General features: G+C 40.8%; 2 protein-coding genes across 3 annotated transcripts; one reads left to right on the top strand and one right to left on the bottom strand.

Annotated features, from left to right (window-relative positions):
• Nucleotides 1-1,122: 1,122 nt before the first annotated feature.
• WDR77 (WD repeat domain 77) lies at nt 1,123-9,348 on the bottom strand. 2 transcript variants are annotated; one of them, XM_004328184.4, is made up of 10 exons: nt 9,052-9,345; nt 8,605-8,790; nt 7,678-7,819; nt 7,350-7,399; nt 4,845-4,915; nt 4,654-4,708; nt 4,119-4,190; nt 3,409-3,517; nt 2,799-2,867; nt 1,123-2,213 (listed from the first exon to the last, which is right to left on the bottom strand). In XM_004328184.4, the coding sequence occupies exons 1-10, from the start codon at nt 9,164-9,166 to the stop codon at nt 2,054-2,056; spliced, it is 1,029 nt and encodes a 342-aa protein (XP_004328232.1). In that variant the 5' UTR covers nt 9,167-9,345; the 3' UTR covers nt 1,123-2,053. The 2 variants fall into 2 exon arrangements, with proteins under 2 accessions (XP_004328232.1, XP_019775080.1); XM_019919521.3 differs by lacking the exon at nt 2,799-2,867 and having other exon boundaries at nt 9,052-9,348.
• Nucleotides 9,349-9,486: 138 nt separating this feature from the next.
• On the top strand, nt 9,487-23,568 carry ATP5PB (ATP synthase peripheral stalk-membrane subunit b). Its single transcript, XM_004328183.2, has 7 exons — nt 9,487-9,582; nt 9,859-9,895; nt 13,558-13,703; nt 16,438-16,601; nt 16,990-17,115; nt 21,907-22,086; nt 23,151-23,568. The coding sequence occupies exons 1-7, from the start codon at nt 9,543-9,545 to the stop codon at nt 23,226-23,228; spliced, it is 771 nt and encodes a 256-aa protein (XP_004328231.1). The 5' UTR covers nt 9,487-9,542; the 3' UTR covers nt 23,229-23,568.
• The last annotated feature ends 204 nt before the right edge of the window (nt 23,569-23,772 follow it).

The following is a 23,772-nucleotide window of genomic DNA, read 5'->3' as shown; positions in this document are numbered from 1 at the left end:
AGGATAGGAAAATGGACTTACTCCAGCAATTGGATATTTGAACCAGTGAAATTAAATGCAAAATATACGCTTGTATGGTTTTAAACAAAGAAAACAAAATGAGCCCATTTCCACTTGTGGTCAGCAAATCTGTGCTCACTCTACTGAAACTACTCCCAAGTCAATGGCCTAGTAAACAGCACTGCATGTGATACTACATTTCTGATTATTCTGAGGTCACCTTCTATTCTGAACCATCTTTTTTTTTCTCACTGTTATAGACACATTCAATCACAATTGTGAGGGTCATTCCTACTGTGACTTCGATTACATTTGCAAATGTCTTGGTGATGATCATGAATAGATGTGAATTGCTTGCATCAGCACAGATCTATCTGAATCTAAACTAATATTTTTTACATTAAGTAACATGGTTCTTCAAACTCTAGGTTTTCCTTCGCTGATGTCATTTTAACCACCTTGACACATTATATTCATTTCCTTGGACTCTTATCTCTTTCACCGACTTTTCCCTCTACCATTCTTCAGTCCATGAGGAACATGCCCACGAAAATTTAATTCCTACCCACCTCACCCTCTACCTCACTTTCTCTAAGTGATCACAAATTTTAAGCTTTTACCGCTGAGAAGAACTTAAGTGTTTCTACCAACACATCCTATTACCCCCCAAGAAGTTACACTTACGAACAGTGAGGGCTTCAATTCCATCTCCCCGCAAACCCGACAGTTAGATCATATGACAACAAATTCCCATGTTTTTACTCCAGGGTAATTGTGAGAACAGAGCTCACGCTCAGCAAGGGTGAAACACAGAAGCTTTACTTACAAATACTTTGCCCATGAAACTGCCCGTTTCATGATATTTTAGCTAAACGAAACTTGCAAAACACAAAGGACATAATTGATTTAATTTAGTTTCAATACAATCAGTAATTGATCCATAACTTCTAAGTGGCAGTAGCCACCAACCAAGTAACCAAATATTTACCTTAAGTTCCAACTAGCTACTCTGGGGGGCTGGGGAAGCACACAAAAAAGTAACAGGCTATAAGAGATACCCTGATGACTCACATAAGTAGCAGGTCTAACGGCACATGACATACACGCTTCAAAAGACAAGCCAACAATGAATCAACTTTTTATTTCACTGACCGGTACTTCCGATTCTTTCTCTGATGCCGAATTCAAAATTTTCAGAGTCCCCCAAAATAGCATTTAGGCTTCCTATATCCAGAAACAGGGGCCCAGAGGCAAAAAAGGTCAGGCCCCAGACTGTTTTCAGGTGGGAAAGTGGCAGACATTCCTATGCAAGTCTGTGTCAGTTTTTAACTGAAATGCCTTTAAGCGCTCCATCCTGAAACTCTTCTATGGCATCTATGACAGAAATACACTCATCTCTCATATACACAACTCCATGGGGGTCGGGGGTGGGGTGGGGGCATTACACAGGTACCAGCCAAACTTCTTATTAAGCCAGAAACTGGACTTCTGGCTCAGTTTAATAACAAGGGATGCGCAAAACTGTGGTGAGTGTCCTGGCTCTTCCTCAAGGTGAGCTGGGCTGGATGTGAATGGAAGCACTGCCCATGACAAAGGTGAATTTAAGCTCTATAAAAAAATAAAATTGCTCCTATCTCTATGAGCTGCTTCCAAGAATCCAGGGATGCCCACATCCCATACCTCACACAGACATGGCCCAAATTCCTCATGCAAAGCTACGTGGGAAGCATAAAATCTTTTGTTAACTTTGGGGCGGGTTCGGGGTGGGGGGGAATGGGGATTGGGCCTTGGGAAAGATGCGGGATGGATTTTTTATTCCTCCCATCAACAAAAACTATTTACCCACATACACACTCAGATCCATGTTCAAGGAAGTTTTTCTTCCCTGGCTACAGGACCCCAGAATCCAGCCTACCCCAGGCTGAGAGACAATGCCTATTAACTGCACAGATCTGGTGTACCAACATACTCCTGTGTTGTCTCACCAACTGAGAGGGAAGGGGCAAAGGGAGTGGATACTCATTGGGGATTTGCTTTTTGTCTGAAATCCAATCTACTCAGCAACACTCTTAGGTCCAGGCTCTGGGAGAGGTTCTGTGGGCACGATATGGTGGATGACCTGATGGTCCCAGCCCACCGTGGTAAGAAGGGAGTGATTGAGCGGGGACCAAGTAGCATCTCTCACAAAGTCTCTGTGGGCTCGGCTTCTAAACCTACAAGAGAACAAAGAAAAGTGTGGGCATAGTAAGAGACAGAGGAAAAGGCAGAAATGGAAAGAAGAGACCCAACACACCCAGGGCACGCCTCGCCATATATATGGCCTAGTCACCAGCATAGTGGTGTAGCTACCCACAGAAGACTTCATCATCCAGTCTAGGACCCTATATTCATAGAAGAAATGATAGCTAGACCAAGGGTGGTGATCTGAGCCAGTATCTGACAGCATCTCATGGCAAAGAAGGAAGTACAATCAGATCTTCTGTCTGGTGCCTTTCACCCTATAGCAGGTTGCATTTCCTACATGAGGTTCTTTGTGTGAAAAGGGTAGACCGTCTCTTTCTGGGAGTCAGTCGGAATGCCAGGCTCAGAAATCACACCCACCACCACATTCCTCCTCTACCAGGGACAGAGCTGGTTGTGAGTCAGTCCCCAGAACAGGGAGACAGTCAGCAGTCGGCCTGCTTCCATTACCAAGTCTCCTTGAAAGAGACAACCCAGTTTTCCAAAGAGAAAAAGGCCCCAGCCACGTGTTGCTCCCCTCCCTGATTCCTGATCACAGGGCTCCACGGCACACTTACACCTCAGAAAGGCCTGAGTCCAGCACAGCAAGGGAGCAGTCTTCACTGACAGAGGCCAGGAAGGGAGCACTAGGAGACAAGGAGGAGGTTGGGAAACATAAAGTCCATGGTTCTCAAGACAAAACCTGACTGGGCAGTCCCCAAAGCCCACCTAAAATGATCAGAGAAGGTGGCTTGATCCCCACTTTGGGTTAAGGCCTGGCTACCACTCAAGTCTAGGTACAAGTTCCAAGGAAAGATGAGGAAAATGGAGCAAAGTCAGGGTTGACAGCCATCCTGGCAACTAACCATCCCATCTAGTCCCTCCCTGTAGTTTCAGTGATGATTCAGAAACACAGGTTTTCCAACCACACAGCCCCACAAGCCCACAGTATTAATCATTTTGGGTGTCGAGCAGGAACAAGACCATATTTTAGCCATTTGCAGTCAGAGACCATACAACCCCAAAAATGGACTACAGTCTTAAAGAGATCTTTCACATTCCAAAACCTCAGCTACAACAGTGCCTGCTTTAAGGAGCTACCAATCAGCTAATGCTACGTCAACACAAGCATCCCCCCTCATTCTTCCTATTCATACCCACCAGGCCCTTGATGACAAAGAACAGTACCTGTGCGGGGAGAACACCAGCCCAGTGACACACTGGGAGTGCACAGCTGAGCTGAGGGCACAGCTTCCACTCTTGGTGTCCACAAGGGAGACAGTCCCATTCTCATCACCTGAAGGAAAGAGGGAGTACCTCACAGAGGTTACGAGCATGGGCTGTGGACTCAGCCAGATCTGGATTTGAATGCTAGGTCCTCCATCCTGAACAAGTTAACCACCCTAAGCATTACAGAGAAACATTACAGAGCAAGGGGAGAAACTGAGCATCAGCTTCCTCTTTGGTAAAGTAGGAATAACTAGTCATTTGGGGGTTCTGGAAATTAAATTAATGGATGACATAATTGTTATCATAAACTATGTCACCACACACACAGCCATATCACCGTGTTAATGCAACTGTCCGTACTATACAACCATATTCCCCATGTAGCAATCCACTTGCTTTGCGGTCCACTGACTTCTAGCCATGAATACAAGAGCCACAGCAAAGAGTCAGGAATCAAATCTACAAGGGCAAAAATCACCATGTTCTCCAAAGCTAAACTAAAACCACTTTTGGATCATCCCACCTCCCTACACCCCCATTAATATAATTCACCTTGCGCCCAGGTGTGCTGATGAGACTGAGCAGCCAGTCTCTCGAGTTATGGGGTCAGCTCTCTCACTCAAACTCCCCTCCCCAGAGTCAACACACAGTTCGACATGCTGCCTTACCAAAGACAAAGACTTCACTCTGCTGAGGATGCCAAGCCAGGGAGGCGGGAAGGTAGCCAGAGGCACTGCAGCCTGCAAAGGGAGGAAGAGGGGTCTGGAACGAGACTCCGAGCCCAGCTCTGAGCCAAAGCTTCCCAGGTGAAGTCACTCGAAATCCCAGGAGCACCTTTATTCAGTGTCCCAAGCCCTGCTAAGGCAGTCCTGTCCTCATCCTTGACCCTCACAACCTACATCTACCCATCAGCCTCCTGCCCTTTCCAGACGTGAGTCACGGGCAAGTTTCAAAACAAAGCATGAAGATAACAGCTCTGACCCCTTTGTTCGCCCATCCAGGAAATGTAAGTGACCCACCCAGTAACTAGCCCTTCCTCTTGGGACCCACTGCACACAATGTGCCTCAGTGGGAAAGAAAGCAATTGTGTCATTTGTGTCAGTGACTGGGCATCTGGCAGCTTTGCCTCTGACTCTGGCCAAGGAAAGCCTCTTCCAGGTGGGTTCCTAGTATCACTCTCCCACCACTGGCTCTCAGACTCACCCATCTGTGATGCTGGCTTGGGACAGCGGGTATCCCACAGTAAAATCCTACTGTCCTAAAAGAAGGAACAGAAAAAGGGCTTCACAATCCAAAGAAGCAGCTGCTGGCCAGAAGCCCTCCACGCTAGACTTAGGTCTAAAGGGTCTGAGTGCGGTTAGGATGTGGGAAGGGAAAAAGAGATTATATCTCACCTCACCACATGAAAGAAACACAGAATCCTTGTGGGGAGAGGCAGCAACACAGGTGACCTGCCCAGAGTGAGCTGTAAAGGAGACAGAACAAGAAATAAGACAGAGAAGATGCAGGCATTACTATCAAGCAGCCCAGACACTATGAAGGGGTAGGAGGGAGGGTGTGAGAAATAGGCCTAGTCTCATGATGCAAATTAACAAATTCTGTGAGATTTTTGGATTAGATGAAACCTAAGAGGAAATGTTGATATCATTATAAAAACTCAAAAGGCCTGGAGAAAAATGAATCATGAAAGACATGAAAGATAAATTAAATGCTGAATAAGAACAGGAGATAAAGATAAAGATAAAGATAAATTAAATGCTGAATAAGAACAGGAGAGGAAAGAGTAAAGACATCCTAGAATAGCAGTAGCACACTTGCCTCCAGGTAGCATACAAAGACTTCTGAGGGAGTTCTGGACACTGCGAGTTTTAAGGGAATTTCTCTAATGTTCTTCTTCCATATTGAACTGAGAAGCTGCCTATAACCTGCCAGCAGTGCTGACCTCTACTCTCACAGTCACCCTTCTCCCATGTGTAGAAGAAATACACACCTCTCACCCACCCCAAACCTTACCATGATGCTCAGGAGTATAAAAACCTAAGGCATAAAACAAAAGGGGCTTTTCCTGAGACAAAGAAAGAGCACTTGTGTAAAATTCTGTGAAGGAGGCTGGCCTTTCTCAGCCACACCACAAACACAAGTGTGGTTCTGTGACTGATCTCTTCTCTTTAATAATGAGAATTTTGAAACATATGACAGGTGGTTGTCATAAGGACGTACATAGCTTATCTGAATTTAAAAATGAAGTCAGACTTTTTCTGACTGAAAGTTAAGTCCCACTTGGCCAACTGGCTTAACAGTGCATATGGTTTTTGGCAGTTAGGTTATTTGGTAGATGTTTTACATAAATTAAATGAGCTTAATCTGCAAATCCAAAATTTTGACAAACATATATTATAAAAGTGTACAATAAATGACATGGCCAGATATAACTTTCTTTGCAACTAGTTAAATTTAAATTAGATACTAATTTTAAAATGTGTGAGAGGGTACACTTTTTCAAAATTCTTTTAGGGCTACATGCTAAAAATGTTAAAGGTCTCCACTAAATGTTAATTACAGGCTGTGGAAACCACCTTCTCCAAAGTGATTTAACCAGACTTTCTGAGATAGTCTGAATGTGGCTCTGCCCTGAGACAGAAGTGTGGGCTCAAACTACCTTCCATAGAATCCATGGAAAGCCAACACGAGGAAAAGGAATGTATTGCTCACTTGAGAAAAGCAAAGCTTTGGGACAAACACCATGGGGGAGTACAAAAGATGAAAAAAAAATATGTGGTTCCTCTGCCCTCAAGGAATTTGGAATCAGTGGGGGGAATAAGAATAAACACAAAGAACTAATTAAAAAGGCTGAAAGGAACAAGTGCTGAAAAATAGTTATTTAGCATTGACCAGAAAAATACATCGTAAGTCTAGGAAACAAAAGGCAAGTACAGTAGACTTTGAGCACTGACATTTTAACATTATTGTCTAACTATCTGCAAGTGACCATGAAGCTCCAGGAGATATATGAGTTTATGATTTTGCTTCGCTCATATCTGAATCATGCACTTTGAAGTTAGAACTGGCAGAGAAAGGCACTTAGTTACTGGGGGAACCAGTGATCACCCATATGTACATCTCTTAGCCACACACACATTAACGCTCTATACATTATCTTCATTAAGATTTGGTATCTTCATGAGGAATGGCTCCCAAAATAAAGTCAACTGCTAGTGCTGCTAATGAAAGTGAGCAGAAAAAGGAACATTAATAGAAAGTGATGGTTCTCACCAAAAAAATGAGATTTTATAGAGGTGAATATTCAAAAGTTCAAGATTCACAGGTATCAGGGTTTATACTTGGAGAATGCCAAAGATCTACTGTGATTGGGTTTAGATAGCATGGTATGCTTGAAGGAGTGACAGGAAAAAGGCTTGAATGCCAGGACATGAACATGAGATTTTAACCTGCAAGCCACAAGAAACCAATGAAAGACTAAAGATTACAGGTAGAACAATGAGATGAGTGCCACCGTCTGTAATAAGATAAAGCCTGAAAGTAAATGGGAGCATAAGAAATGGAATGGAAGGTCACTGACGAAATGGAAAAAGACTCCAAAGAACTTGGGGACCAACTGATAGTGGGAAACAGGAGGAGTGGAAGAGGACTGGGATTTTCAGCCTCAGGTGACCAAGAAGGTGGTGAGGCTGTCAATAAAAAAAAAAATATAGGGAAATTATGAAAAGGGCTAGAATCGACATTGGAGCCTGACCGTAGTTTTGGAAGAAATATACTACCAGGCAGGAGAGCAAAGAATTGATATCACTAACATGCAAGCAAAGTTCAAAGAGCCCAAAGGGGAGAATAAAAACAAAACAGCCAAGGCCAGGACTGAAAAGGAAAGAACATGCACTCACCTCGGTATGAGTTCAGAATCATCTGCTGAGCAAGGTCCCAAACTTTGATGCTAAGAAGCAAAAGGAAACAGAGACTTAATTTGACCTACACTACCTACATAAAAACGTGTGTTCAAATAAGAACGCCCTATGTCTTTGCCTACTGGACTTCTGGTACAGCCTACTTTTACCATGGATTGCAAAAATCTCTAAGAAAACCTTATAGGCATGTCATAATTAGTCACCGGGTTCTTATAATGAGCCCAAAACATAATTTAATGAGGCTAATATGATGCTAAAGACACCCAAAGGAGGCCCAGAAACAGGAGCGATGAGAGGAGGGACCCACCAGAAGTCTTTGCTACCACTGACAGCTTGCATGCCAGAGCTTAGGACACTGACTGTAGACACGATGTCATCGTGCTCATACTTGCAGAACTTGCTGACAATTAGTGTCTCATTCTCATCCAGCTCCCACAATTCAACAGCACCTGTTGGGGGTGGGGAGTAGGGTGAGGGAAACAAGCTTGGATTATGCCAAGACAGAAATTCGCTTCTAGGATTCTAAGCTCTCAGGAGACAAGGAGGAAATCTCCCCAATGATCTGAGTAGCACACAGGCCGTATGGTTAAATATTCCCAGTTATTTGGACACTAAAGTATTTGTTGAACAATTTGAATAAATGTCTTAGAGTCATAAAAATATGTTGAATAACATAAAAATATGTTGTACAGTGACTAAGTATAGAAAATCATCAGACAGCTGCCCTGAATATAGAGTGTTCAAGCTCAATCGCCAGAGAGGCTCAATCTTTAATGTCCCACACTTATCCTTCCATGCAATGCCTGCCAACGTCCATATTCTGATTTCTTTTTTTTTTAATGTCAAAGCCTCCATTGCTGAGACTGACATTCAAGGCAAAGAAAGCAGAATAAAGGCATTTAAGAATAAAATGGGAAAAAATGGAAAGAGCACAGATTGGCCTCGGCATCATCTTTAAGATCAAGATTATCCTTGGTTTGGGGTTGGGTGGATACAGAGAAGAAAAATAGTTCCAATTAATTTCTTAATTTTGTTATGGATTATACTAGGAATTTCCACCAAACAATTTAGAATCTTGGGGAAGGTATTTCCTACCTACACAGTTACTCTCCTTCGGGACCAACACCCTCAAGCTCCCCCAAGCACTGAGTATGGGATTTTAAAAATTGAGCACAGCCCGACCTATACCCATGGCCTCCATCCCACCTGTAAGGTTGAGGAGAAAGTGACTCACCTGAATCGGAAGCCACTAGGATACCTCTGTCCCCTACCCAAGTGAGGTCAGCCACTCCGGCCTCCGTCTGGACTCCAGCGGAGCAGAAACCTTCGTTGGGGGCGGCACAAGGGTCCTTGAAAAGCCAGAGGGAGCCAGCCCAGCAGCGGCCACTCAGGCTAGAAGCCCCGAGCAGAAGCGCCCCATCTAAGGGAGATACAAGTTGTCAGCGCGTGAGGAGTGGAAGGGCTAATCTCCCTGGTGACCGCCCAGCAGCCAGCTGGCCGGGTCTGGATCGGAGCCCAGGAACGCCGAGCACGGCTGGGGACTGAGCTCAGCGACGCGAGGCAGGGGTGAGGATGGCATGCGGGGTAAGCGGGGGGCTGGGGGAAGGCTGGAAGGTTTAGTCCCGGGAAAGGGCATTCGGGGTGGGGTGAGGGAACTCCCAGACCCAGGACCTAGGCTCACCCGACCGGTACCGCGCAGCCTCCAATTGCCGCTCCATACAGGCTGGTGCATTAGGGGGAAGGTTCCACTCCCGGGCCTCCGGGGGCACTAGCGGGGGCGGGGTTTCCTTCCGCATCTCCACGATTCCAACTCCAACCTAGACCCAAACTGGACGCCCGTCGGAGACTCAGCTCCGCGAGCCACCACGTGGCCCCGCTATAGGCCTCCGCCCCTCTGGCCAGGCTACAGCCTCTCTACATCTCGCGAGAATTGCTTCTACGATTCCATTCCCGTTTCCAGCGAGCAACCTCTTGCCGCGGGCTCTCAGTGCCCTGTGCTTCTTATCGCAAAAAAAAAAAAAAAAAAAAAAAAAAAAGACCGGAAGTTGATGAAAAGGGCACGATGTTCTCTTCTCGCGAGACTTGTGAGCGACCATCTTGTTTCTGCCCCTGACAGAGTCTCCTGTAGCGGTCACTGGGGCGCGAAGACTGTTGTGTGGACGCTATCTGACAATGTTGTCCCGGGTGGTACTTTCTGCCGCCACCGCAGCAGGTGAGAGGTACAGACCCTAGTCCAGGCTAGCAGAGTGATTGCAAACCAGCGCGTCTAGGGTTACTTGGAGCGGGTGGGAGGAAAGGGGATGAAAGTCGCGGCGGGATTTGGGCCTGCGTGGAGAGTTGATTAGTGCCGCTCAGAAGGAGAGTGTGGGGTCTCGGGGGATAGGAATGGGGGACGCATGGCCTTAGTGATTGGGCTCCGCGGGGACCGAGGAAGGGGCAAACCAGATTTCACGGTGACCTTGCTAACCTGTGCCTTGTGTATTTCTAGTTCCCTCTCTGAAGAACGCAGCCCTCCTCGGTCCAGGGTAAGTGTAAGGGGTGTAATACTCCCTTTTGTCCGTGTTTTATCACCTATTTCACTTCTGGGTAATCTGTTCTTAGCTTTGGGCCGGTAATTACCTTTCTTTAGGTTATTTTGGAACGCTTCAAGTCTCATTCAAACGTGTGCTCCTGTTACTGCCTGGAACACCGTTGTGTCACTTAATGTGTTCTAACTAAACTAGAAACTGGTTTTGGTGTCCCCTAAGCCCCGCCCCTCTCCCTTGTGACCTTCAGCTAGGCACAGCTGCGGCATCTCTAGTCGGGGTTACTAGATTGCATACCCTAGGACAAGTTTTGTTAAATAAAACAGTGAAGCATATTGTTTTTAATCTGCCTCCCAGATTCCAACTTTTACTGTCAGGTCAGAGAAATTATTCGTCGTTTCAGTAGATATTTATCTTGCCACGCACGTAACCGAACATAAAAAAAATGAGTAAGGTTAAGTACCTGCTTTCGTGGACCTCACGCACAGTCTACCAGAGGAGGCAGCTATAAAATGGTAGTTTACAGCGAGGATTCCAAAGCTGAAAGAGGGTACACCGGGCTCCTCCACTTACAAGTGGGACCTTACTGTGGGACCTTAATTTCCCCTTCTGCAAAATAGAATAGTACATTATGGATTGTGAAAATTAAGGGAATTAATTCCTGGGAACCCTAAAAACAGTGCTTGGTACATAGTATGTGCTTAGTAAATATTAGAAGGTGTTACTGATATTTCATAAAACGTCAGTTTTCTTTGGGATTTCTCTTTTTACTTCCAGACTTAGTCCTAAATCTTGAAAAATTTGATAACAATCCTGTAGCTTGAAAAAGTGGCTTTGGTTTATCTGTAATTTTTGTATAAGCAATAAAGTGAGGCTATAATTGGCTGCTTCCAACTTCTCAGAGAAGAAAGATTCCATATAGACAAGTAAATAATTGTAATATAGATAATAAATACATATACAAAATGCAAGGAACATCCTTGATTTCTCTTTCACATTTCATGTCTAATGCATTAGTAAGGCTCTTTCTCCAGATGATATCCAGACTCTGACCACTTCTTCCACTACTACTGCTACTGGAGTGTGAACCACCATCACGTTTCACCTAGGCTATTTCAGTTGTCTCCTAACTAGTCTCCTTGAATCTATATTCTTGTCCCATTACAGGCCATCCTCACAATAGCCACAGGGATTCTGTCAGTCCCCCCACCCTTCCCCTGCAGAACCCTCTAGAGCTGCCCATCCCACTTGAAATCAAATCCAAACTTACCTTAACACAGAAAGTTCAACATGAGTTGACCCCATCCTACCTCTTGATTTACCTTCTTAAATTCTCTTTTAAGCTCATTCTCTAGCCTTACTGGCCTTCTTGCTATTCCTCTGAAAACTGCCAAGCTTATTGTTGCCTCAGGACCTTTCTAGTTGCTCTTCTCTCTTTTCCCCAGGTCATTGGCTCAAATGTCATCTGATCTACCAAAAAAGCCTTTCCCTCACTCCATTGCTCCTTAGCCCCTTCCTTCACCTGTTTTTCTTCATGGCACTTAAAACTGTCTGAAATTGTGTATGGACCTATACACTCAACACTTCCCAAACCCCTGCTAGAATGTCAGAGGCTGGGACTTTGTCTGCTTATTGTTAAACTCCCGGTGCCTAATATAAGCAGAAAGTCAGTAAATGTTTTGTTGAGTGAGTAATTGTCAACCCAAGATTGGAAGGCCTTTATAAAGGATATACTCAAGATGTTCTGAAGGCTGGTTGGTCTTGGCACTCATTAAGTGAAAGGTATACCAGGCAGAAGGAGCAGCATGAGGGTTTTTTTGTTTTTTTTGTTTGTTTGTTTTTGAAAGCTGTAAGTAGTTCCATATGGCTGGAGAGCAGGAGAATGAAGGAAGATGAGGATATAAAATTTGACAGGTGCTGAATCACGTATGCTGTATTAAGTAGTTTGTTTTCTGTGGGCAGGAGAGAGCCTGTTGAAGAGTTTTAAAGTCAAATTTGCATTTTAAAAACTTTCAAAGCAGCAGGGAGGGGGCTAGGTTCAAGGGGTATTTGAGGAAGAGCCAAGAGAACAGATTTTGGGTTACTTACTTGTTTAGGCAGGAGTAGATGAGGGCTTGACGTGAGACAGCCAGTTAGGGAGAGGATTTGTGTTCCCCTAAAGCAAGTTCTTTAGTGCTATGATTTAAGTCAGTGGTTCTCAACCTGGGGCAGTTTTGCCCTCCAAGGGACTTTTGGCAATGTCTGGAGACACTTTTTGGTTGTCACCACTGGGTAGGAGGGGGATGCTACTGGCATCTGGTGTACAAAGGCCACAGGGATCCTCCTAATTATTCTAAGTGCACAGAACAGCCTTCCACAACAAAGAGTTGTCAGTAGTTGAAAATGTCAGTAGTGCTGAGGTTTAGAAACCCTGATTAAAATGAAAGAATCTTGAGCATGATTCTCAGATTTCAAAAGTTGGTGAGGTAACTCAATACATTGGGAAGCAGAAATAATATTCAAAAGACAGGCAGTGAACAATAATCAATGAAATAATGTAAACTCTTACATTGCAAGGAGATAAGAGAGAGGGGAGGGGAGGGACAAAAACATACTTAGAATTTGAAGGGGATTTAGCTCGACAGCAGATATGAAAAGGCTAGAGGATTTTATTTCATCAGAATCCTATGTAGCAGTATGCTGTAACTGCTACAGATACAATCTTAGGCTACTTTAAAGATCAGAATAGTTCGCAGATCCATGATAATAGTACAGTGGTTCAAGCCCAGCGATGGCAATAGCAAGTTCTCAATATGTATTGATATTTGTAGGATGAATGAATCAGTCAAGCTATATTTCAGTTCAGTATTGTGTTCAGTTCTGTATACTTCATTTTTGTAAACAAAACCAGTTTGCTGCTTGTGGACAGTCAGGATTGTGAAGGAACTGAGATGTTTAACCCAGATACATGAGTGTTAACTTACATAGAAGAATAATATTAGAACCAATGGATAGAGGTTTCAAGGATGTATGTAGCAGTTCAATTCAAAGGATGATCATAGTTAGAGCTATCCAACACTGAGAAAGCATGTTTCACTTAGTGGTTATTTAGCACCCCAATACAGAGAATATTCAGAAAGGTCAAAGTTCTTGCCATCAGGGAGCTCACAGCACAGTGGACATGTAATAGCTAACCGCTTACATAAAACTTTACCATATGCCAAGCACTATTCTATATACTTTACATTTATTAACTCAGTTAATCCTCACAGCAACCCTCTAAGGTCATATTCTTTGTTCCTACTTTACTTTAGAGAAATCAGAGACTACAAAAGCATAAATTAAAATTTGAACCCAGATAGTCTCGCTGCAGAGTCTGTGTTCTTACATAATTCATTGCTAGTAATAGACATATAAAGTGCTAGACAGATGACCCGTAAGACTTAACAGAAGGGATTCTAGTATTGGGTAGAAGGTTACATACAGCTTTAAGTAAGTTGTTTCCCCTTATCACACAGCTAATTATGGGACCCTAACCTTCCTGTTCTTGGTCTGTTCTGTTCCCATTAAGACAGTGGGAAACAGCCTCAATCCTCATCCCTATTTGTTCTTTTCTACAGTTGTTCATACATTGTGTTCTCTTTAAAGAATAGGCTTTAAATTTGTGTAATTCCTACCTGTAGGGTATTGCAGGCAACAAGGATCTTTCACAAAGGGCAGCCAAGTCTTGCCCCTGTACCACCTCTTCCTGAATATGGAGGAAAAGTTCGTTTTGGGCTGATCCCTGAGGAATTTTTCCAGTTCCTTTATCCTAAAACTGGTGTAACAGGTGAGCATTTGCCCAATGTTTGATAGTATGTTTAGATGGTATGGTTTATGTTAATCTAGCGTTTTAGTGGTCTCTTAACCTCTTCCACGTGTACCAGAAAAATCAAGTCAGTTGTTTTTAAAGTAAAGTGTGGAAGTGATTCAATATAAGAATTGATTTGGTTGCTTTAACTTGTCTTTGGAATAAATTTGTTTGGGATTTTAACTTGATTTTATAACATTGTCTCCATTTCTTGTTACGCCAAATTTATTGACTGCCTGCTGTATGCTAGGCACTGTTCTAGGCATACAGTGGTGAACTGAAGTGCCTGCCATCATGAAACATACATTCTTTTGTAGGATAGACAATAAGAAAATGAGTAACTGGGGAATTCCCTGGCGGTCCAGTGGTTAGGACTCGGTGCTTTCACTGCAGGGGCCCGGCTTCCATCCCTGGTCAAGGAACTAAGATCCTGCAAGCCGCACAGAGCGGCCAAAAAAACCAAAATTGAGTAACTGTATAATACATTTTCAGGTAATGATAGAAAGAGCTGTGGATTAAAATAAAGCCAGGTAAGGCAATAGAGACTCTGTGTTGTATGTATAATTACGAAAAAAGAGCTGGGCCATGTTAATCAGGTTTTTTTTTTCCTTTTAAAAAGGCATAGGGACTTACCTGGTGCCGCAGTCGTTAAGAATCCGCCTGCCAATGCAGGGGACACAGGTTCAAGCCCTAGTCCGGGAAGATCCCACATGCCACGGAGCAACTAAACCCGTGTGCCACAACTACTGAGCCTGTGCTCTGAAGCCTGCACACCTAGAGCCCTGCTCCGCAACAAGAGAAGCCACCGCAGTGAGAAGCCTGCGTGCCGCAACTAGAGAAAGCCCGCGCACAGCAACGAAGACCCAACGCAGCCAAATGAATAAATAAATAATTTTATTTAAAATAAATAAATAAAAAGGCATAAACTGTACTGAAACCTTACATTTTTATAATACTATATGCTTTCACTTTATTTAATCCATACAACAGTTCTATGAAGACTTTTTTTTTTTTTTTTTTTTTTTTTTTGCTGTACTGTCTGGAGCACAGGCTCCAGACGCGCAGGCTTAGCGGCCATGGCTCACGGGCCCAGCCGCTCCACGGCATGTGGGATCTTCCCAGACCAGGGCACAAACCCGTGTCCCCTGCATCGGCAGGCGGACTCTCAACCACTGCGCCACCAGGGAAGCCCGAGACTTTCTTTTTTTTAATAAATTTATTTATTTATTTTTGGCTGCGTTGGGTCTTCATTACTGCTTGCAGGCTTTCTCTAGTTGTGGTGAGCAGGGGCTACTCCTTGTTGCGGTGCGCCAGCTTCTCACTGTGGCGGCTTCTCTTGTTGCAGAGCATGGGCTCTAGGCACACAGGCTCAGTAGTTGTGGCTCGCAGGCTGTAGAGCACAAGCCCAGTAGTTGTGGCGCACGGGCTTAGTTGTTCCGCGGCATGTGGGATCTTCCCGGACCAGGGCTCGAACCAGTGTCCCCTTCGTTGGCAGGTGGATTCTCAACCACTGTGCCACCAGGAAGCCCTATGAAGACATTTTTATTACCCGGAACTAGAAAACAAAGAATTTGCTGAGATTTATTCTCTCTTTAGTGACTGAGTTGGACTTAAACACAGGTTCTACAGTTAAGTTTAGTGTTCTTTCTACTACATGCACTGCCTCTCTTGCTGTTTCCAAATATTGCTATGACCATGAAACATTGAAAACCAAAGTTTTTTTTTTTTTAATCTCTCCAGGGAGTGGCCTAAGGTAGACTAAAATTGCAAGAAACATTAATTTCCTCAGACCTCCATAGCTGATAAAAATGCTACATGTGATAGGCCTTTCTTATCAATTCACATTTAAAATTTATACATTGAAGGCAAATTTTTTTTAAAAAATGAACTGTTGAAACTTTGTATGGGAAACTGGGTAAAATATATTTGAGAATGTAACCCTTTTATTCTCATAGTACATCCTAACATCCTTTGGTACCTGTATTGCTCAAAAACATTGTAAACTGCTTCCCCAAAGACCTGCTTTGACCTTACCTAGCATCTAATGAGGCATAGAGGAAAATCCTAAAGAAATGTACTTATGGTTTGTGTCCTTTCAGAATTCATGGCCTGGTTAAAGAAAAAGATGGCTATATTTGAAGCATTATAATAAGACACTACAGGAGTTGAGAATCCTGTTATTTAGTTCTTTTACATACATGCTTCATAGTTGTATCTGTTTTGTTTGCTTATTTCCAGTGTCAGGTTCCTATTCAGTAAATAGGCAAGAGTGGATAAATTTTATTCTGACCAATGTCCCCACTCAATAAATAGTATATTTTGCTGCACAAATTACTTCTGGAAGTAACTTGACATCTTTATAAAATACTTCCTGTTAGTTGAGCAATTGTACCAGATACTTAATATACATTATTTCTCAATTTCATCAACCCTATGAGGAAGGTACTATTCCCATATTACAGTTAAGGAAACTAAGCTCAGAGATCATCTATATTGCTCAGTGTTTTATAAGTTGCAGAGTCAGATTTCCATGGGTCCAGATCCTTGTTCTTGCAACCCTACCATACTGGTTCTCATCTAGTGTTCCGTCTTTGAATCTGATTATTTAAAATCATGATTAACTTTGCCTTCAACTAATTAAGTACGGAAGTATCTCTGTCTTCCCCTTTTAGACATAGTATATCCATCATAAAATAACTTTTTCTTCTTTTAGGACCCTACGTGCTCGGAACTGGGCTTATCTTATATTTACTCTCCAAAGAAATATATGTGATAACTGCAGAGACCTTCTCTGCCATTTCAGCAATAGGGGTGCTTATCTATGTAGTTAAAAAATATGGTGCCTCTATTGGTGAATTTGCTGATAAACTCAATGAGGTAAGAACCATAAACCTTATTTCCTATTTTAGACCGTAGTAATCGTGTCAAAGCCATCAAGTGATGTTTTTGGTACGAATGATAGGGGCAGAGCATATAGAAATGAATCTAATTATAATGATTTCGGTTATAAGTGTTAATGTTATTACTAACTTGAGATCAAGTTTTAAAAATCTACCAAACTTTCTCCAGCTTTTCCATAGTGTTGTTCATTCAACAAGATACTGCATAGCTATTTTTGGCAACTCTTTTCACGGATTTGTATAGTTCTCCCTATGTGTGGGTGTTTTCACAAATGAGGGGTATGACTTCGAGGAAGCATAAAATGAAACTTTTTTATTACCCTTGGTACTTTCACTGATCTTTGTTGTAAATATCATAATTGCAGCAAAAAATTGCCGAACTGGAAGAAGTGAAACAGGCTTCCATCAGACAAATCCAAGATGCAATTGATCTGGAGAAGTCACATCAGGCACTGGTTCAAAAGCGCCATTACCTTTTTGATGTCCAGAGGGTAGGTTTCAGAACTTTCTAAGGCAAGTGAAGTTACTCATTTGTGTGCATTTAACACAAAAAATTAGAATCTTATGAGGAATAGTTGGATAAGTTGAGCATATTTTGTTTAGAAAAGAGAATATTTGGGTGGGGGTCTAAATAGCAGTTACAGATATTAACTATACAGTGGACCTATCCAGTAGAAAAATAACTAGAATTATTACTCTAAAACTAGAAAGAGTAAAAAGTATAAAAGGACACATTTTGAGTCCACACAGAGGGAAAATAATTCATTAAGTTATAGCAGATTAAAAAATGGCATTCACTGTAAAATACAGTAGGTGAAATACATGCTGTGCATTTCATACATGCTCACTATAAGAAAGTCTTACTTAACATACTTGCTATAAGAAAATCTGATACCTTACATTCCAGATTCACAAAGCAGATTCAGATGGCCGGAGAGCTTTTTACTATGATCAAAGCATAACTAGATTCTAAAGTATTTAGTTTCTAAAACAACTTTAGGAACGTGTTCAAGCATTTTGTTGTTAATTACTTTGAGCCCAGTACTTTATGCCTGATATTTAAAGTGAGATGAGCTTATATTGAAATTTTATGTATAGAAACACCTATGAAATGAAAAATTAGGTGCTAAGGTAAAATAAGTATCTGAAATATTAAGGGTTTGGGCCAGTATTTCCTAGTGTAGTCTCGGTACCATGTGCACCAGTCATCTTTGATGCAAATTTTTGGACCCATTCCAAGACCTGTGAGATTAGAACCTCTGTTAGGAGCTATCCAAGAGTCTGTATTTTTTTTAAAATAGGATCCTGAGAGATTCTTAAGCACATAAATGTTTGAAATCCTCAGAAATTTTTAAAATATCTTTCCGTGCAGATTTAGGTTACAATCTAAATGCTTCCTGCCTCATAGAAACTATGTATGCACAAACAAAATCTGGCTTTTGAAGATGTAGCTTTTTTATAAGATTCAAATGATAGTCATTAAAATTTTTATTTATTTATGAAATATTTAATAGGTATATTTTATATGTGGACACTGGTCAAGGCAAGGTGCTGGGAATACAGCAGAGAGCAAAACAAAGTCTGCCTTCCTGGGGTCTCTCTCCTAGCCAGAGGTTGAGAGAAGGACAGGAGAAAAATAATTAAGCAGATGTGAATGTCAACTGGTATGAAGTACATGTAGAATAATGAACTTATGTTAAAGGAAAAGAGATTTTAGAAGGAGGGAGTTACTGTTTTTATTGGGCAGGCTAGAAAGGCTTCTAATGTGATATTTGAATAGAGACCTGTCAAAGTGATGGTTCAGGCTGTGTGGATTTCTGAGGAAATAGTATTCCAGGCAGAGGGAAGAACAATTGCAAGGGCCCTAATCCTGGAAGCTTGCTTGGTATAGACAAGGAAAAGTAAGGAAGCCACTGTAGCTGAAGTGGAATGAGTGAGGAGGAAGGTAAAGGAAGCAAGGCAGGGAGTGGCCAAGGGCTAGGTCATGTAAAGTCTTACAGGCTTCTATGAGAACTTTGACTTGTACTCAGAATGAGAGAGAAAGTCATTGAATCTTTTAGGCAGAGGAGTGATATGATCTTGCTCGTGTTTTGAAGGGCGACTCTGATTGCCTTGTTGAAAGTAGCCTTCAATCTTGTATGCATTGGTTCGAAATGCCAGTGAGTTAGCCAAATAGAGTTGTTAGGTAGACCATTCGATATATGAGTCTGGAATCACTGGGAAGAATTCCAGACTGGAGATGAGGGAATCATGAGCTTACAAGAGGCACAGCTGTAAGACTGGAACATGAAAGAAAATAACTGGAGGAAACAAGGATTATTTTAATTTGTAGTTGCCCTACTTATGGTCAAGTAGTACGGTTCTAAGAATTTGGCATCGGATTTAGCAACATGGAGGTTGGTGACCTTGGTAAGGGCTATTTGAGTAAGTTGAAGGAAAAAAAAAATGGAAGAAAAGAAATTGGAGTCTGAGTATAGATCACTGTCAAAATTGTGAAGGAGTTTTACTGTATTGGGCAAAGAAATGACTCAGTAGCTCAGAAGGTAGGATGTAGTAATCAAGAGAGATTTTTTAAAAGATGGAAAGTATAACTACATGTTAGCATCTGATAGAAGTTAGTAGAGAGAGAAAAATTGATGCAAGAAAGGGGTGGGAGTAGGGAGGAATTTGCTGGAGCCATGTCCTTCAGTAGGCCAGAGAGTTTAGAATACACAGGTGGAAGGGTTGGCTTCAAGAGCAGAGACAGTTCAGCCATAGTTAAAGGAAGGCAAAGTATGTGAGTATGGGTCCAGGTAGATTGGTTTATATGGTGGTAGAAGTTTGTGAAGTTCTTTGTTTCCTTTTTCTCAGTGAAATAGGAAGGTAGGTCATTTGTTGAAAAGGAAAGTAGTCAAGGAGATATACTAGAGATTTCAGGAGAAAGAAGAACAGGAGAGTGAATGGACTAAAAAAAAAAAAAAAGATGTACCTAGAAGTATTAAGGGCCTACTTGAGATTAATATCTGAAGCCTTTATATAAAATAGGCAGACCTATAAGCATTCTCATTACAGACTAGAAGATGACAATATACCGGTCACCATTACTAAATCAATGTTATTCTGGCAGTAGTAGCTGATATTAGAGAAGAGAAAGAAATAAGAAGTATAAAAATTAGATAACATAAAGTTATCCTACTTACAGATTACCTGATTATATACCTCAGAAAGCTGAGAGAATCAACGTAACTCTTAAAACCATAAGCAAATCAGTAAGGTATTTGGGTACAAAATTAATATCTAATAAACAAAATCAGTAGCCTTCTGTATATAAATATCAGTTAGAAAATATAAGAGAAAAAGGTAAACCATTTAGGAAGAGATACCTAGGAGTAACTTAACTAGAAATAGAGTCTTTTTACTTTGAAAAATGTGAAATGCTTGTGAGGTATAAGGTTCTGAGAACCTAGACTCAATAATATAAGGATATCAAATTCTCCCTACTTTAATCTCTAAATTTTACACATTCCTAGAAAGAAAATACTAATAGACTAGGAGTAGGGGGTGTTGGGACTTGAACAACTTGATTATTACTAGAAAAAGTAAAAAATATTCAGGAGTATTCTGAAAAAGAGAAGTAGTGAACAGTCCTACCAAATATTAAAGCTCAAAATTGTAAAGGAACTTTAAATAAATAGCTTGGCACACTACATGAATAGAAAGTCAGATTGGCACAGCACTTGAGAGAGAGGGTCTAGAGATAGACCTAAACTCATAAGGTAGTTTAGATCGGTGGCATTTTCATCTTAGAGGGGAAAGACAAACGGGTATCTTTGTAGGTACAGAGTTGTTTTCCTACTTTTTGCCTTATACCAAAACAAATTTAAGATGAATTAAAGATCTTTAGATAAGAAATGAAACCATAAAAGTAGAAAAAGAGAACATGAAAAACAATACAATACCCTTGGAATGGCAAAGCCTTTCTAATAAAGACAACAAAATGCAGAAACTTGTGTGGTGACGCATGTTAACTAGACCCATTGTGGTGATCATTTCACAATATATACAAATACCGAATCATTGTGTTTGTATGCCTGAAATTAATGTAATATTGTATGTCAGTTATACTTCAATTTTTAAAAATCCAGGAACTATAAGAGGAAAAATTAAGTTGATCTCATTAAAAATTTAAGTTTTACATGTAGAAGTTACCATAAACAAAGTTAAGAGACAAACTAGGAAGAACACATGCATTCCATATGACACAAAAGGGTAGTTACCTTAGGATAGACCAACATCCCAGTAGAAAACTAGGTGTAGGACATGCACAATTTATAAAGATGTAAGTAAATGTAAATGGCTTCTAAATATGTAAATTTTCTCCTTAGAGAATGACAATTAAAATTGATATTTTTTTCTGCTTATCAGAATAGTCGAGAGTAAAATGTTTTATAAACACCATTGGCCAGGGTTTAGAGTAACAAGCATTTGTGTTGCTGGTGAGAGTATGAAGCAGTACAACTTTTCTGTGGAATTGGACAGTGTTAATCACAAGTTAAAATGGATCTTTAAGAGCCTGGGCTTTGTAGCCTGACTCCTTGTAGTCAAGTCTTGGCTTCACAGTTCATTTGCTCTATAACCTTGGACAAATTCCTTAGCATCTGCCTCTGTTTCCTCCTCACTGTAAAATGAGTATAATAATAGTAACTATCCCATGGTGTGATTTTAAGATTTAATTGAATTGACACACAGTGTTTAGAACATAGTAGGTACTCAACAGTTATTAGCTATTATTTGACCCAGCAAGTATTCACACATAAGTGCAAAGACACATACAATATACGCAGCAGCATTATTTGTTAAAGAATTGGAAGCAACCTAATCTATTAATAGAGCTTAAATAAATTATGGATTATGAGACACCAAAATAGTAGAATCCAATGTAACTTTTAAAATTAAGGTGGGTCTTTGTGTCATAATCAGTAAAAGTGATGTTTGTGTGTGTACATATACCTATGTTTTGTTTATTAAATATTTCTGGGAGAAAATACAAGAAATAGAGGAAGATGGTAGCCTATGGAGGGGCTGGAGGAGACTTATTTTTTACTGCATATACTTTTAAATATATTTTTACTATATGCTGTTAGAATTTTTCTACCACATGCATGTGTTACCTATTCATATTAAACAAATGAATTTTGCATAAAATACAGGTAATGATGGGTATTCTAATGGGCAGAATCCTCAGAATGGAAGTGATCCTTTAACTGTGCAAACAGTTTTCATCACTTCTTAATTTTCTTCAGAATAACATTGCCATGGCTTTGGAAGTTGCTTACCGGGAACGACTGCATAGAGTATACAAGGAGGTAAAGAATCGCCTGGACTATCACATCTCTGTGCAGAATATGACACGTCAGAAGGAACAAGAGCACATGATAAACTGGGTGGAGAAGAACGTGGTACAGAGCATCTCTGCGCAGCAGGTACATGATGTTTTGAAGCTTCTGGAGTTGTATTGATATCTCTGACAGGATAAAAATAGCTCGTAAGGAGTCTTTAGCCTAGAGACATTGGGGTGGTCCTGGTTCACTTTTCTGGTTAGTGGTAACCTAGAAGATGCTGTACAACTGCCTTGGTAGGTTGCCTCCCTCCTCAAAGTTTGGCTTCCAAAGAGTCTCTCACCTCATGGATCAAGAGGAGTGGAAGGATGGTTGAGAACACTCGTTGAACAGACGTATGTTCAAGTTCCAACATTTGGGAAATATTAAGCAACATATTTCATTTCTCTGTAAAACAGAGGCTGGACAAGTCTTCTTCTGAGCCTCTTCCATTTTCTGAATAATTCCATGATTTCCATTCCATGCCATTTCCTCTTCCCAGCCACTTAATTCATTGGTCTTGAACAGAAATGTTTTCTATTTTTTACCTAAATGTGATTTCCTTTTTAAATTTTATGTTCTTTATTTACTTTTGACTTTATGTCTTCTTTCCTAGATTTATAGTATACTTAGGCATTTCTGATCATTTTCTGCATAACCATGCAGGACTAGAAAAACAGGGTCTGTCAACATTTAATGCCTTGGGTTTTTTAAAATAAACTGTCTTTTACATAAAAGTTATATACTTATTTAAGAAACTTGAAAAGACAAAAGTATACAAAAGAGACTAAAAGTTATTTTTATTCTTTCTTAACATTTCTCTATTACTAATGTTTGTTAGGTTGGTCTTTTTTAAGCAGCTGTTAGCTGTAAAACCTAACATCAGTGGCACATGGTTACAGGAGTATCTAGCTTCAACCTCTAAACAGGTTTCACTGATGAAAGCTATGAGCCAGGGGACTTTAAATTCCCTCCATTTGCTTAGAATAAATTTTGCATCTCCCCCATGTTAAATAATTAAATAATTTTTTGTAGTCTATCATATTAAGCCAGTACTCCATCTTGAGATTCCGAGGAACCTCTTATAGGAGGTATCCTTTAGAATTACAGTGTTTATACCCTTCCATGATTTGAAAAGTTCTAACCAGCTTTCTCTTTCCTTATCACAGGAGAAGGAGACAATTGCCAAGTGCATTGCAGATCTAAAGCTGCTTGCAAAGAAGGCTCAAGCACAGCCAGTTCTGTAAATGCATCTGTCCCAATTGAGACAGCTAGAAACAGTTGACTGACTAAATGGAAACTAGTCTATGTGACAGAATCTTTCTGTATTGCTCTATACTGAAGTTAGTTTCCCTTTCCTAAAAATGAAAAGTTTGAGTTTCATGTAATGAGAGAATTAAAACAATCTGTTGGCCAGGAAGATGTTTCTCTCATCCTTCTTGCTCTGCATTTTGAGTTGTTCCATGATCACTTTTGAATAAGCAGTTTGCTTTGAATAAAGTTTGGTACCTGACTAAAAATTGTCAAGTTAGAGTTTAAATTTGAATTAATTCAGCCATCTTACAATAAAATGACGGTTGAAACAAAGTTTTTCAAGATGCATAATTTTCTGAAATGTTATTTCAACATTTATTATATGGGTAAAAATTAAAGATGTCATTGAGCTGATAATATTGTTTATAAAACTTAGTGGTAAGCTATTTCTTGCTGACAGGTTATGGAGAATTTAAAACTTTTCAGTATTCTTAAAATAACTAAAGGAAATCTTGTATATCAAATTATATCATTGAC

The sequence above is a fragment of the Tursiops truncatus genome, chromosome 1, assembly GCF_011762595.2.
Source record: "Tursiops truncatus isolate mTurTru1 chromosome 1, mTurTru1.mat.Y, whole genome shotgun sequence".
Taxonomy (NCBI): domain Eukaryota; kingdom Metazoa; phylum Chordata; class Mammalia; order Artiodactyla; family Delphinidae; genus Tursiops; species Tursiops truncatus.
Note: the sequence above shows the minus strand (reverse complement) of the source record. Positions and strands in the feature narration are given on the sequence as shown.

Bases quoted from the DNA above. Each gene is read 5' to 3' on its own strand.
- WDR77 (XM_004328184.4), bottom strand. From the start codon at position 9,166: ATGCGGAAGGAAACCCCGCCCCCGCTAGTGCCCCCGGAGGCCCGGGAG. The intron at 8,791-9,051 runs GTGAGCCTAGGT...TATCTCCCTTAG, and splicing joins GGCTGCGCGGTACCGGTCGG to ATGGGGCGCTTCTGCTCGGG. The intron at 4,916-7,349 runs GTGAGTGCATGT...TCTCCTTTACAG, and splicing joins GATTCTGAACTCATACCGAG to CTCACTCTGGGCAGGTCACC.
- ATP5PB (XM_004328183.2), top strand. From the start codon at position 9,543: ATGTTGTCCCGGGTGGTACTTTCTGCCGCCACCGCAGCAG. The intron at 13,704-16,437 runs GTGAGCATTTGC...TTCTTCTTTTAG, and splicing joins TCCTAAAACTGGTGTAACAG to GACCCTACGTGCTCGGAACT. The intron at 22,087-23,150 runs GTACATGATGTT...TCCTTATCACAG, and splicing joins AGAGCATCTCTGCGCAGCAG to GAGAAGGAGACAATTGCCAA.